This window comes from Oryctolagus cuniculus, chromosome X (assembly GCF_964237555.1).
Source record: "Oryctolagus cuniculus chromosome X, mOryCun1.1, whole genome shotgun sequence".
NCBI lineage: Eukaryota > Metazoa > Chordata > Mammalia > Lagomorpha > Leporidae > Oryctolagus > Oryctolagus cuniculus.
In genome coordinates this window covers 49,912,309-49,924,644 of record NC_091453.1, presented here as the reverse complement: position 1 = coordinate 49,924,644, position 12,336 = coordinate 49,912,309, and the positions used below count along the sequence as shown (strand labels likewise).

At 48.6% G+C, this 12,336-nt stretch overlaps 1 protein-coding gene and 1 non-coding gene across 7 annotated transcripts in view; both read right to left on the bottom strand.

Moving 5' to 3' along the window:
• The window catches only part of EDA (ectodysplasin A), a 358,022-nt gene that overhangs the window by 3,778 nt on the left and 341,908 nt on the right, over positions 1-12,336 (bottom strand). The window contains exons 3-8 of one of the 6 annotated variants that reach the window (XM_017349960.3): positions 11,902-11,925; positions 7,563-7,742; positions 5,778-5,812; positions 4,465-4,516; positions 1,773-1,897; positions 1-1,238 (exon numbers count right to left, since the gene is read on the bottom strand). In XM_017349960.3, coding sequence (XP_017205449.1) covers positions 1,119-1,238; positions 1,773-1,897; positions 4,465-4,516; positions 5,778-5,812; positions 7,563-7,742; positions 11,902-11,925 — 536 coding nt within the window. In that variant the 3' untranslated portion in view covers positions 1-1,118. Of the gene's footprint in view, positions 1,239-1,766; positions 1,898-4,464; positions 4,517-5,777; positions 5,813-7,562; positions 7,743-11,901; positions 11,926-12,336 lie in introns of all 6 variants that reach the window. The other 5 variants (XM_002720063.5, XM_008272738.4, XM_008272739.4 and 2 more) reach the window with 5 other exon arrangements.
• Positions 12,139-12,195, bottom strand: MIR676 (microRNA mir-676). The gene has a single exon (NR_162698.1). It is a non-coding gene; the product is annotated as a microRNA mir-676 (primary transcript).

Genomic DNA, 12,336 nt, shown 5'->3' with positions numbered 1-12,336 from the left:
GAGAGGCAACGAGAAGGGATTGGGGAAGAGAGGAAAGAGGGTGGGGCCTTCCCTTGTGGCGAGCAGTCAGAACCTTCTGCGATGATCTGCCAGAATACCTCGTGGAGGGGGCGGTGCCACCTGAAGGTGTGCTAGTTGGCCGACAGCCATGGCAGGGTGACAGCTTATGTGCCATCCCTTCCCACACTCCATGGGGCTCAGGTGGCTCAGCAGATCTTTCTTACGACAGCACGCCTGTCACAAACCCTGTGGGGACAAGAACCATGCCTTCTTCACCCCGTTACCTCCCCTCCTCTTGCCCCAGCTCTGGCATGAAGCACAGTGCTCGGCATACAGTAGGCACTCAATCAGTGCTCCAGATGCAAACTAACTTCCCATTTCAAGCCCCAAAGACTAGCTGGGGATCAACACAGAAGTCATCGATTCCCCCAAAGGGGCCACGGCAACAGGTGCCCATTTCCTCAGCTCTGTAACTTTGGGGTCTCACTCAGCCTGCAGAGCCCCTCCCCGGGCGCTGAGCTTCTCACAGAGGCTCGGGGCCCCTCGCCCCTCTTGTCTGATGCTTGAGGAAACACATCCAGAGAGGTGGAGACCTAGCCACTATGAATGAGACAGAGAATTTGAAAGGGCGGAACCGAGGCCCCTGACTGTGCTTGGCGACCCGAAGGAAGCACTAACCTATGCCCAATGGGGCCTGGCATAGTGAGCGGGTTTTCCCAGTCCCAGAAAATTAATTGTTCCATCTTTGCCTGCCCTTACCCACCCACCCCACTCTAGCCTCTGATGGCCTCCATCACCAAATGGAGCTTAGCTTATAGGATGTTGGGGTGATATCCTGTGCCCCATGGGGGTGGGGACCATCATTCCTCACTTTATGAAAGGTCGCTCCCTCAGTGGTCTCTTCAGGTGAGAGCACTGTATTCAAGGGGCCATTGAACCTCTTGATTCAGGACCCCAGCGATGCCACCATGCTCCGTGTGCCCAGCAAATGTTTGTTAACCCACCTATCTCTGGCCACTGTCCTGTGATACCCATCTGTTGGCTTTGTGGTCCTTCTGTCCAATGCACCTGCTTGTTGCCCACCGTACAGAAGCCCCTACCTCAAGGCTCATCTACATCTAGCTCTGAGGAGCCACCCCAGTTAGAGGCAAACATTGGGGGATGGAAGTAGACAGACACTGGCAAACCTGGGGAGTGGGCCCAGGGCCGGGAAAGAACAAAAGTGGAGGGAGCAAGGGCTGGGAGAAGGACAGCAGGAAGGAGGCAGGAATGTGAGAGAAACAAAGACAGAGAAATAAATGGGAGAAAGAGAAAGGAAAGACAGTCAGAAATCATTTTGAGGTGGAGAGAAATTTCACAAGAGTACTATTTCATTATGGTGCCCCAAGCTAGCAGAGTTGGGGGAAGGGGGAGTCAGCAGCGCTGAAACTGACTTTCAAGGAATATGCTGAAGCCAAGTTCAAGCATGGCTGTAGAAACAAACAGCTAAGAGGGGAAATAAGGGCCTGGGGCCCTGTGCCTGGTGGGGGGTGATGTTTTCAGTTTTCCATTTTTCAGTGATATTTGGCTATGAAAAAAAAAAAAAAAACCAAAGCCCTCCCACCTCCCCCCTCTTTCACACCTCTCCCAGTGACCTCAGTCCCCCACCCATCAAAGCAGGAAGTTAGCCATTGGCTGGTCTTGGCTGGCTCCACACTGCCCCTATGTGGCCTGCACCGGATCTGCATTCTGGATATAAGAAGAGTTAGGCCTAAGACCGTACTCACTTCTACCTGACTATAGATGAAGTAGGTGCCGTCCACCAGTACCTCCAGCTCCCCGCTGCGGGGATGTAGCTTAAACACCTTGGGGTTCATAGTGATGCGAGACCAGTCATTGAGCACTCCACCTGAAAGATCTCAGTATGAGAGAAAGGCAGTCACTCAGTATATGTCAGAATAAGTTGGGCAACAAAAATAAGAATCACCAAGCAGTACCCAACCTCCACCCCTATCCCACGCAACCAGGATAGCCCAAAAGGCCAAGCTTTACGAAGGGAACTTGGAAGCAGGTGAGGTAAAGTGGCTGCCGGGCCTGCTTCAGGGCTCCTGGTATCGTCTTCATCCCTCTTTTCTTGATCCCTCCATCTGCAAGGGTCTTTAACCAACACTTCTAGCTGGAATTTGTTGGGGTGGCAGGTGTGTGAGAGGAGAATGGGTACCACTGCCCTATTTTCTTTGTTATTATGGGGCCTGCACAGGCAAAATTCAGACACTGAGTGGCAGGCTAAGTCTTACTATTCAATTTTACTTTCCCAGCCATAGCTCCTTAATCCCTCTTCTGTCTCAAAGTTTCATGGTTTTTCTCCTTTTCCTTAAAGGATTCCTTGTTATGGTTCCTTCACCTGTTCCTTTCTGGGAAGCCTCCACGGGCTTTCCCCAGTAAAATCATTCAGCCCAATGAACTGTCTGGAGAACCTTCGGGAGCAGGGGTAATTCAGACTCCATGGCAGCCAGAGCTAGTGATCATCACTAACAATGTCCCTTAGGTGAGAGGGCTCTTTATGAGGGCACGGGATGGACCACCAGGCTGTACTAGGACACACCAAGAGGATAGTGGAGAGTGTCTGGGAGCCGAGGTACCCTTGGCAAAGCACCTGCCTCTTTGTCTCACCCCAGTCAGGGGGTGGGGGGACAGTCACACTGCTTTGGTTTGACAGTGGGAGCAAGGACATAAGGGTGGAGACGAACTTTCCTTTTTGTCCTGCAGAAAGAGGGATGTTCCTTTTCATTACACGAGGAAGGAGTCCAAGCCCTCTAAGCCATTCTTTCTTTGCCCAAGAAATTATATTTGGCATATGTATCCTTGGCTAGCTCCAGGAGGCCTGTCTCTCCGAGGTGTGAGGAAATAGTGGTTTCTAGACACAATGGGCATCTCTCCTCGAGGTGGTCAGTAGATGGCATAGGAGCGAGGAGGAGATGCCTGGACTGTGGCGCTTCAAAGAGCTGCTCTGCAGGCCTTCCTCCTCCTCCTGCCTCCCCTCGCTGCTGCTTCTGCTGGAACTAAAGGTCAGCACATACTACCACTGGCGACTGGCCCACAGGGGCTGCACATGCGCTTGCTGTGGGAGAGTGGGGAGCAAAATCAGTAGTTGCTGCCTCAAGAATAAACACTGAGGCCACCCATCCCGACGCCCAAACAAACCTATTTCCTGCCTATCCTGGGCCTCTCTGGACAGATGGTGATCAGGGCCCATCCAGGGCCCTGGGGCCTAGGGCACCTGGTCCCCAGCGGGACTTGCTTCTTGGGTTTTGGTTCTGTTCCTATTTCCACTTTGAAGGCTGTTAAGTCAGCCATGCAGGTGGCAGTCAGGGGGAGTGGCTAGGCGAGGAAACACGGCATAACCAGTCCAGGGCTGACTGGGTTCTTAGAGGCTGAAATCCTCTAGCAGGTTTCTTAGCCTCCATGTACCATTTCCACAGTTACAGTTCCTCCCCCTTTCCCTCCCAGCTCTGCAAGCATCTGGCATCTTGGCTAGCATGCCACTTCCTAAGGTTCATGCATTTTAGGCTCTGTGCACCCTGGGGACTGGACATTATTTCAAAGCCCTGTTCTGTAATGAATGTTCATGTCCCTTTGGGGAAGAAAGTGAACTCAATCCTTCAGCGGAGTGTCCATACACGTGGCTGAAGTAGCACAGAACAGAGGAGAGAATCAGAAAGATAGTTTTGAACTTAACTATGAATTGTAGGCCAGTTCGCTAGCCTCTCTGAGGTCCAGTTTCTGTCTCTGTGTCTTACCTACCTCGTAGGTAAGGTTGTGAGGGCCGAATGAAGTCAAGGGCAAGGAAAGCATGCTGGCAACTCTCCAGTGCCACACACACATGGAAGGCAGCATGATTGACCCTGGTATCATCTAATCTCTTAGGGTCTCAGTTTCCCCATCTCTTAAATGCAGCAACTACATTAAATCAGTGTTGCTCCATCTCGTTGAACACATTCTCCCCTCTGTTAGACAACTAGCATCTCATATTCCTTGGAGCTTCTAACTTGCTCCCTCCCCCCCTCCCGGAGAAAGATACCTCACCCACCCATTTTCTGTATAGTTCCATCAGACAAGAAGAATGTAAGTTTATGTAGTTTTACCTTATCTAATTTGTGTTGAGGCTGTTTATCCAACTACACACATCTCCATGGTGACTCTGACATAAGCTCCATCCCACAAGAATCCCCCGGGGTTGGTGATGTCTCAAATCCCTTTCAGAGTCCTCATCAGTGAGTCTCAACTGGAGCAACTGTTCTTGGTGGAAGCAGTTACTCAGGACTGCCAGTAGAGGGCATGATGGAGTAAAGAATGCTCCTCTGTGCCAAGGGTACCTCAGGGGCCTGGGAGGAACTAGGCTGGCTGAACATTCGGAGGCTGGGGTGGGGGGTGGGGTGGGGGTAGGGGGAGCTCCATTTAAGGAGAGCCTACTTTGATTCTTACCATTCTTGACTTGGATTGCCGACCCCTGGCCCTGTAGATGCACCACAGCTGGCTGGGAGGATGAGAAGGACAGAGGATAGTGACCGTGAGTGCTGGCAGCTTGCTCAACCACAGGCTCCCAAGTGTCCACCCCCGGTCTCTAGTCTCCTTTCGTATCCCAAGGCTTACCCCTCTCCCCTCCCTTGGGATGTCAGGAACTCCATTCCTGCTCAAGGGTAATATTATTTTGTAGCTCTGCCACTTCCTAGCTCCGTGACCTCATAGAATGCCTCTGAGCCTCGTTTCCCCATTGTAAAATGGGGATTATGACAATCTCTGTCTGGCCTCCCTCACAGGGCTGTCTGCAGATCAAATGAGGTGATGGGTGTGAGATTGCCGTGCCAGCCATCCAGCGCTGTGCAGCTGTGTGGATTTCTCACTGTGGCCAAGCAGCTGTAAGTGAGGGAAGGCTGAGAGGAGACAGGCCAGGCAGCAGAATCTGCCAAGAGAGACAGATAAGGAAGCTCAGGGACTAGGGAGGAGCCCTTCAGGCCATTCAGGCAGAAGCCCAGGCTGGCCTTGGCCTGGAGCTGTGGTTGGCTGTTTCTCAAGGACATCCTCTTAAACCTCTCAGCTCCAGATCTCAGGCTGTCTGAGTGCCTGACAAGGTGTCTGGGGTGCTTGGGGAGTCTCGGGCGCAGGTGAATGGGCCTGACTGGCAGCTCCTTTCAGCTGAAATTGCTGAGCTGGGCTGTGTTGAACCTCGGTTTCCTATGAAATGAGAATAAAATAAATGGTCCTGGTAAGACTGGGTCCCCTTAGCTACCGGCAAACCCAGGGGTGAAGTTTTTCTATTCACAAGGAGGAGAGAGGGGGACTGTGAGTGAAAAACCTCAGGACCTCCCTGGTGTCCCAACAAAATAAAACGCTTCGGGAAACTTAATAGGGACCTAATTTAAAAGTGGCTGTAGGTGCCAGAGTTGCAGTGCTTAGTGGTGCAGTGGGTTAAGCTGCAGCCTGCAATGCCAAGCTGCTCTACTTCTAATCCAGCTCCCTGCTGATGTCCTGGGGAAAAAAATAGCAGCAGAGGATGGCCCAAGTGTTTGGGCCCCTGCACCCACTTAGGAGATTTGGAGAAAGCTCCTGGCTCCTGGCTTCAGCTTGGCCCAGATCCAGCCGTTGAGGCCACTTGGGGAGTGAACCAGCAGATGGCAGATATCTCTCTCTCTCTCTCTCTGTAATTCTGCCTTTCAAATAAATAAAATAAATCTTAAAAAATAGTAGCTCTAGCCTGTGGCCTTCCCTCCTCCCAAAGACAGCAATCCCCAGCCAACCTGGTTTTCTCGAGTTCCAGCTTTATCAGCAGCACCTGCAAAAGAGGACAGAACAATCAGAGGGCGGCTTTCTACTTCCTTTTCTTCCCAGCTCAGCAGCCATGGTAGTGAGCCCTGCTGTCTGCAGCCATCCCTGTCTGAGCTTCATTTTCCAGGGTGTAGAGCTGGAGGGAGAGTCAGAGTGCAGTGCAGGGCCCTGGGATGGGAGAGGAGACCCTTCCTTCTCTTTCCTGTCCCTGACCTTCATCTTTAATGGACCCAGCATCCAGCAAGGAAACTGGCCTCTTGCGGATACCCACCCATGCAAACTCCACTGAGCCCTTATGGAGAGTAATAAGAGGGCATTCCCATCACCGTGTGCCCCTGGGAAAACAGCACTTGTTTCTCTAGCCTTTTGTTTCCATGCTCTTAATTTTCTTCATAGAGTCCGCTGCCATTTGTGAATATCTCATTTCTTTCATGGTCTCTCTCCTCCTCTAGGATATATGCTCTATGAGAACAGAGACTGCTTATCAATAGAGCTCTTTGTACACAGAAAGTGCTCAATTAATATTTGTGGAATGATTGGATTAAAAAAATCCCGAAACTCTTGTTTCCTGTGGCCATGGTAACACTTGGCACTATTTGAATTACCAGTGAAAGAATCTGAATCCTGCTGCAGAATTCTTGGACCTCAAGAAATCAGCTGTAGAGTCCATTTCTGGAGCCGGCAATGGCTCCAGATGTGCTGTGGCATAGCAGGTAAAGCTGCAGCCTGCAATGCCAACATCCCATATGGGCGCCAGTTCGAGTCCTGGCTGCTTCACTTCTGATCCAGCTCCCTGATAATGGCCTGGGAAAGCATCGGATGGGCCTAAGTACTTGGGGCCCTGCCACCCATGAGGCAGAGCCATATGAAGCTTCTGGCTCCTGGCTTCAGCCTGGCCTATCGGCCATCTGGGGAGTGAACCAGTGGAACCAATTTCTCTCTCTCTCTCACTTTGACTTTAAAAATAAATAACTAAATCTTAGAAATTGAGTCCATTTATTTAAAGCCCTAAGATACAGGACAGCAGCCAGAGAAAGACAATAAGTCACCTAAGTGCATACAGTCTGATTCTTGTCAACTCCAATTAGGCATTTCTGGATCTGTATCTATATGTTTTGGATGCCCTTCTGGACCCAAGGAGAAAGATATAAAGGGATAAAATCATACTTGAAGGGCAGTATGGCGGGGGGCTAAGGATGCAATGCAAGAAGCACTTGGTTCCTGGAGGGGATAGCCTTGGTGCCTGGATTTGCATCATCCACATGTCAGGAACCATTGGTCTACCTCAACAGGAAAGTCATTTCAGAGTTCATGGGCTGAAACTATCCTAGGGTTTGTCATTTTTTCCAGTTCTCAAATTCCTCCCCGTAGCCTATTTCCATGAAAACATCAGCATGTGTGGCTAGATGCTGGGAATCAGAACAGACCAAATCTATCCCCTGCAGGAACCATCAGGACCTCTGTCTCTGGCTCACTAGAGGGAGGCCTATAGTCAGGAAGGGCTTGTGAGGGAAGGGTTGAGATAGGGCAATAACACGTGGGCTGTCCTTCACAGACTGGTACAAATAAGAAGTTAGAGCAAGCCAGGCCCTTCTGGTTTGTCCGATTGCTAGCTCCACATTGAGCTAGGAGACCTGCTTTTCTTATGGCATGCCAACCCTTTTACCACTGTTTACAACTGCTTTCAGGATCGCCCACTCCTGCTCTCCTAAAGTACTTGTAAGGTGCCTAGGGAGTGGAGAGATAGAAGAACTCACCAGAGGGTCCCTGGACACCAGGGGGTCCTTGAGGACCAGGAGGACCTGGAGGACCGGGTGGTCCCATAACAGTTGTCCCTGGAATCCCAGGAATTCCTGGAATTCCTGGGGGCCCCTGGGGCCCTGGAGGTCCCGGTGGTCCTGGAGGGCCATTGGGCCCAGGTGGCCCTGCCTTCTTTCCTGAAAAACAAGAGTCAATGTTACATTTGTAATTATTTGTTGCCAACAGACTTCCAACAACACAGTCATACCTCTGGGGATTCCTGCTAGTGGGCTAGACACTTTATCACCCCCGCCCCTGCTCCCCTGTCCCCACATCCTTTTGTGAATATGCAGTTGTAGAGTTCCACCTGAGGGTATAGACACAAATGGCTCTCAGAGAGCTCAGTCTAGGGAGGAAGGATCGTGGAAGTGCTACATTACTGGCAGAGACCAAATGCTGAAGAGGCCAGGGAAGACTTCAAAACGAAGGTTACATTTCAGCTGCGTGCAAAGGATGAGAACTCCCAAGCAATTCGACCTAAGGGTCACTCTGTGATTCTTTTTAGAATTGGGCTATTGTTGAAGAGTGTGGGACTTTCATGTTTACTGTCCAGTTCGGTGGACTTGATGTAGCTAACAAGAGGAAGCCAGACAGCCTGACCTTAGAAACAACAGCAGCCCCGGGAAGGTTGCTGCAGGATTTAGGATACACATGGAATAAAGGTTGGAGTGGGGCAGTAGGAGTGGGGAATGAGGAACTGGGAAGGGTTTTGGTGTTTTGGAGATGGGGAGATGGGGAGATGGGGAGGGAGGGAGGAGCCGGAGGGGGAGGGAGAGAGGGAGAGAGAAATTGAGAAACAGGAAAGTAGGGGATGCAGAGAAGATAGAACCCTAAGGAGGAGGCAGCAGGTTTTGCTTTCTCAGCTGACCTCTCCAAACCCTATTTTTAACAATCTCTGGGAAAGGAAATTCTGCAAGCTCCCTGGGTAACATGTTGCAATGTTTATCACCCCTCACGGCTCCCTGTTAGGAAGTTCTTTGGTATATTTAACTGAAATCCCTCCTGTGGCTGTTTCAACTCTTATTCTCTTCTTTGTGTAGATAGAAAAGAATAGTTACCGTCAGATCCACCATAGCCCTCATACACTAAAAGACATTAAGCCACCCATCACGTTTTCAAAGGCTTCCCAGAGTCTTTCCTCAGAGGCGCTATTCTCAACAGTGTGGTTAATCACGTCCACCAGCTCGTCCCCTTTTCCTCTTCTCTAGCCTTCCAGAACAATTTCAGCCTTCCTATGTCATATTCCAGTCCCTCTGCCTTTCCCACCAGAATGCAGTCGTGTTAAGTGACTCATGACTGTGCTCTGGAGCCAACCTGCAGCTCCTCCTGTTGGCTTCCTGGCCTCTGCCTCCCCACTCAAGGACTGCAAGGTGGTCACAGGTAGGTGTTTCCTTCCTCCCTTCACTGCTGCCTCCCAGTGTTGTGGAAATCCCAGGAATAGATGCCTCTTTACCAGAATTCATCATAATACCCTCACCTGAGGTTGTTTCTAAGTTTTGAACACAATCCTCTCTAGTCTCTCTCCACCAGACTCTTAGGCAGGAGAATACTATTCTATTAGGTCCTCCTTTCAAAAATGCGCCTTCATGTCCAAGCAACCAAATGCTCACGACAAGTCCACTCAAGAGGCCAGTTGTCCATGTCTAACCACATCTGCATTTGGAATGAAACAGCCGGGTCATTGAGCGGCCACTTCCCTGGAGAGGAAAGAAAGGAAGGAAGGTCCAGAGACCATCTCTCCCAGGAAGAGTCCCTGCAGCCTTGCAGACTCAGACGCTGGAGCTTCAGAGTTTTCCCTACACTCAGCAGATAAGATTAGATCTCCCCAGTTTCTAGATCTAGCCAATTTCAAGATGCTGAACAGGAAAACCATCTCCCTTCAGATTTGGGCAGCTTCCAAATCGGGCTTATTCAGCGCCCAAGTTTCAGTTCCAGCTAGTGTAGTGGAAAGAACATGAATCTGTACTCAGGAGATAAGGATGTAAGCCCCAGCTCTGCCACAGACACACTTTGGGCAAATCCCTTCCTCTCTTTGAGCCTTCGTTTCGCCATCTGTGAAAGGAGGAGCTTGGCCTCGATGATTTCTGTTCCCCCCGGAGACTGAGGCTCCGTAAGAAGGACTGGCCTATTCCTGGCAGTCAGGAAGCTTCCCTAGCCTGCTTGCGAAGTTTGCTGCTCCCTCCTGATTTTCTTAGTGGCGCAGACACAAAGGATGGTGCCTATTAGGCTGTCCTGTACCCCAGCATTTCCAGGCCTAACAGTGATTTTTCCAGCTAGAGGGTATTCTGTGGGTAACACGAACTTCAGCTTCAAGAATGTGCGTCTTCTGTAATTGCTTAATGTAATTTTGGAAGAATTACAGCCAGAAACTCCTCCAGCCTAAAAGAATAATGGTTTCAGTGTAAACAGAGAATGTTCACTCATGAAAATGTTAGAAGGCATTTGAGAGAAACCTCTTGCTGTGTTCCAGTTCTGCAGCTGGTTGTCTTTGCTTCTCGGCGGTCAGGTTTAGGCGAGTGTACCTTTCTGACATGCATAGTCACAGAGAGCTGGGCCCAGAGAACAGCATGTCGGAACGATCCCTGGACCAACAGGATAACTTTAGTGAATTGAATTCTTTCTCTAGATTTCCTTATTTTAACAGAGCACTTCATGATGCAAAAGCCCAGAGACGCTGGTGCTTAGAGAGTTATCCTGTGTATTCTTAGATGAAAGAATACACACAATCCTTCCAGAGCTAAACTTCATCAAACGGACACTTCCCTAACCTTTTAGCTAAGCCCAACATGTTGAAAGCACAACTCAAAAGCTAGTGGGGGAGAGAGGAGGGTTGTTGGAGGAGGAAAATTCCATTAAAAGGTGAAAATTAAGTGAACAATTCAATTTACTGCATCAGGCATGTGCATATTCATTGTATCCAAGGAACTCTGTATTAAATGGCTTCTAAATCACTTTTGGCCAAAGTGAATGTTGAAGGCCTATGTGCCCTCTCTTTCCAATAATATCCTGCACACAAGGTAGTAGTGCCGTGCAATGATCCGAGTCATACTTTCTGTCTTAAAGGGATGTGAAAAGAATTAAGGATTACATGCTTGAACACCAGATTTACGTCCTTAAAAGACAGAAAATTTTGGTGGTGAATGCCTAGGCTCCACAGAGAAATGTTTCCTTACTGGTTCTGGCTCTCTCCCTCTTTTCTAACTTTGACCAACTCAGGCCCTCAGGAGACCAGCCCATTCCTTAGGTTCTTTACAACAGGGACACAAGTTTTCCATGTGGACCATGATACCTCATGACACCAGGGTGCTCTAGTAAGTGTTCAGACAAGAGACACACTTTGGCCGATGCCAGTCTTTTGGGCCTTGTCAGGGGTTGATAATTTATATTATAAAGCTCCATAAATCTTAACAGGCAGTATCATTTAAGACATTTCAATGAATAAAAAAATCATTAGTTTTACTCTATCTTTCTTCCTCAGAACACAGAAACAAATAGGTATTTAAACTGCTTTTCTCTGGAACCAACTAAAAACTGGTCCTTTTGGTTCTAAGGATCAGATCATATTTCTTATTTTGTCCTTGGAGCCTGTTCTATCTTTGTATTCTCCTGTTAAAGTAAGCAAGCATTCATAAAAACCTCAGGCCAGTCCCATTGCAAGTACACTGGGGACTTATTGACCTAACAACGGCGTAATGGAGCTGCCCAACTAGAAGCTGCTTCTTTGAAAAGACTAAAAAGATCAGGGTAATACTGCAGTCTAGTTTGTCCATCACGGAGAAAATGATATTGAATCGCCAAAGCAAGAATACCTTCCCTGACTATCTGAAGTTAAATAGGGATTGCTTTTAGGCTAAGAAATAAGGTACTGACATCTTTCAATAGCTAGTAACCACAGGCTGCCTCAGGTCTTCATTTACATCTAATTACTGATTTGACAAAGGAGGGGAAAAAGGAGGAAAAAAAAAAAAAACAAGGAAACAAGGGCCGTGGAAAGAGTAAGAATGAAGAAAAGAGACATGAATTGAATTGTATAGAAGAGGGAGCAAGAATGAGAAACAAAAACCAACTTTTATTTGTTGCCATCTTTTATGGATCATCACTGGAGAAGGATTTCTTGTTCTTCATAAACCTAAATATTCAAGCAGGCCCCATGTGATTGGATAAAATAATGGACAACCAATGTTGAAGCACATAGTACAAATATCCTACTCCCTTGATGTTTTCTTCTGATTTTAGAAAAGATGTGACACAGGTCCCTTGTGAGAGCAATTTTATAAAATCAGGGGCTTAACTTACCTTTTTTCTTGTTTTTAACTGGACCTATTAGAAAAAGAAAATGGAAAATTAAGTCACTGGAAATGAACAGAAAATGTTTATTCTATAACATATCACCAGGAGGAAGCCCCCAAGCACTGCAAAGGGTCAAGAGTCCAGTTTGGGGCAAGATAACTCCCAACTGTCAATTCCACTGGTCTGTCTTCTGAGTGAGGGAATGAGTACTTCTCCATAGAGATGACATGCCCTGAAATGCACAACTCAACAACCTTAGGACGGCACTCTCTTAGTTCTGCAAGTCCTGAGGTTGAAGAGTCACACATTCAGGTGAGGCTCGGAGATGCAGGTCCGTGTGTTGAAGCTGGAAGGAAGAAAAGGCTGTTTCCATGGGAGGAACAGCGCAGTAGCAGTTTAGTTTTTAGTCACTTCCTTATCATAGTTTGTTAGTTATTAAAA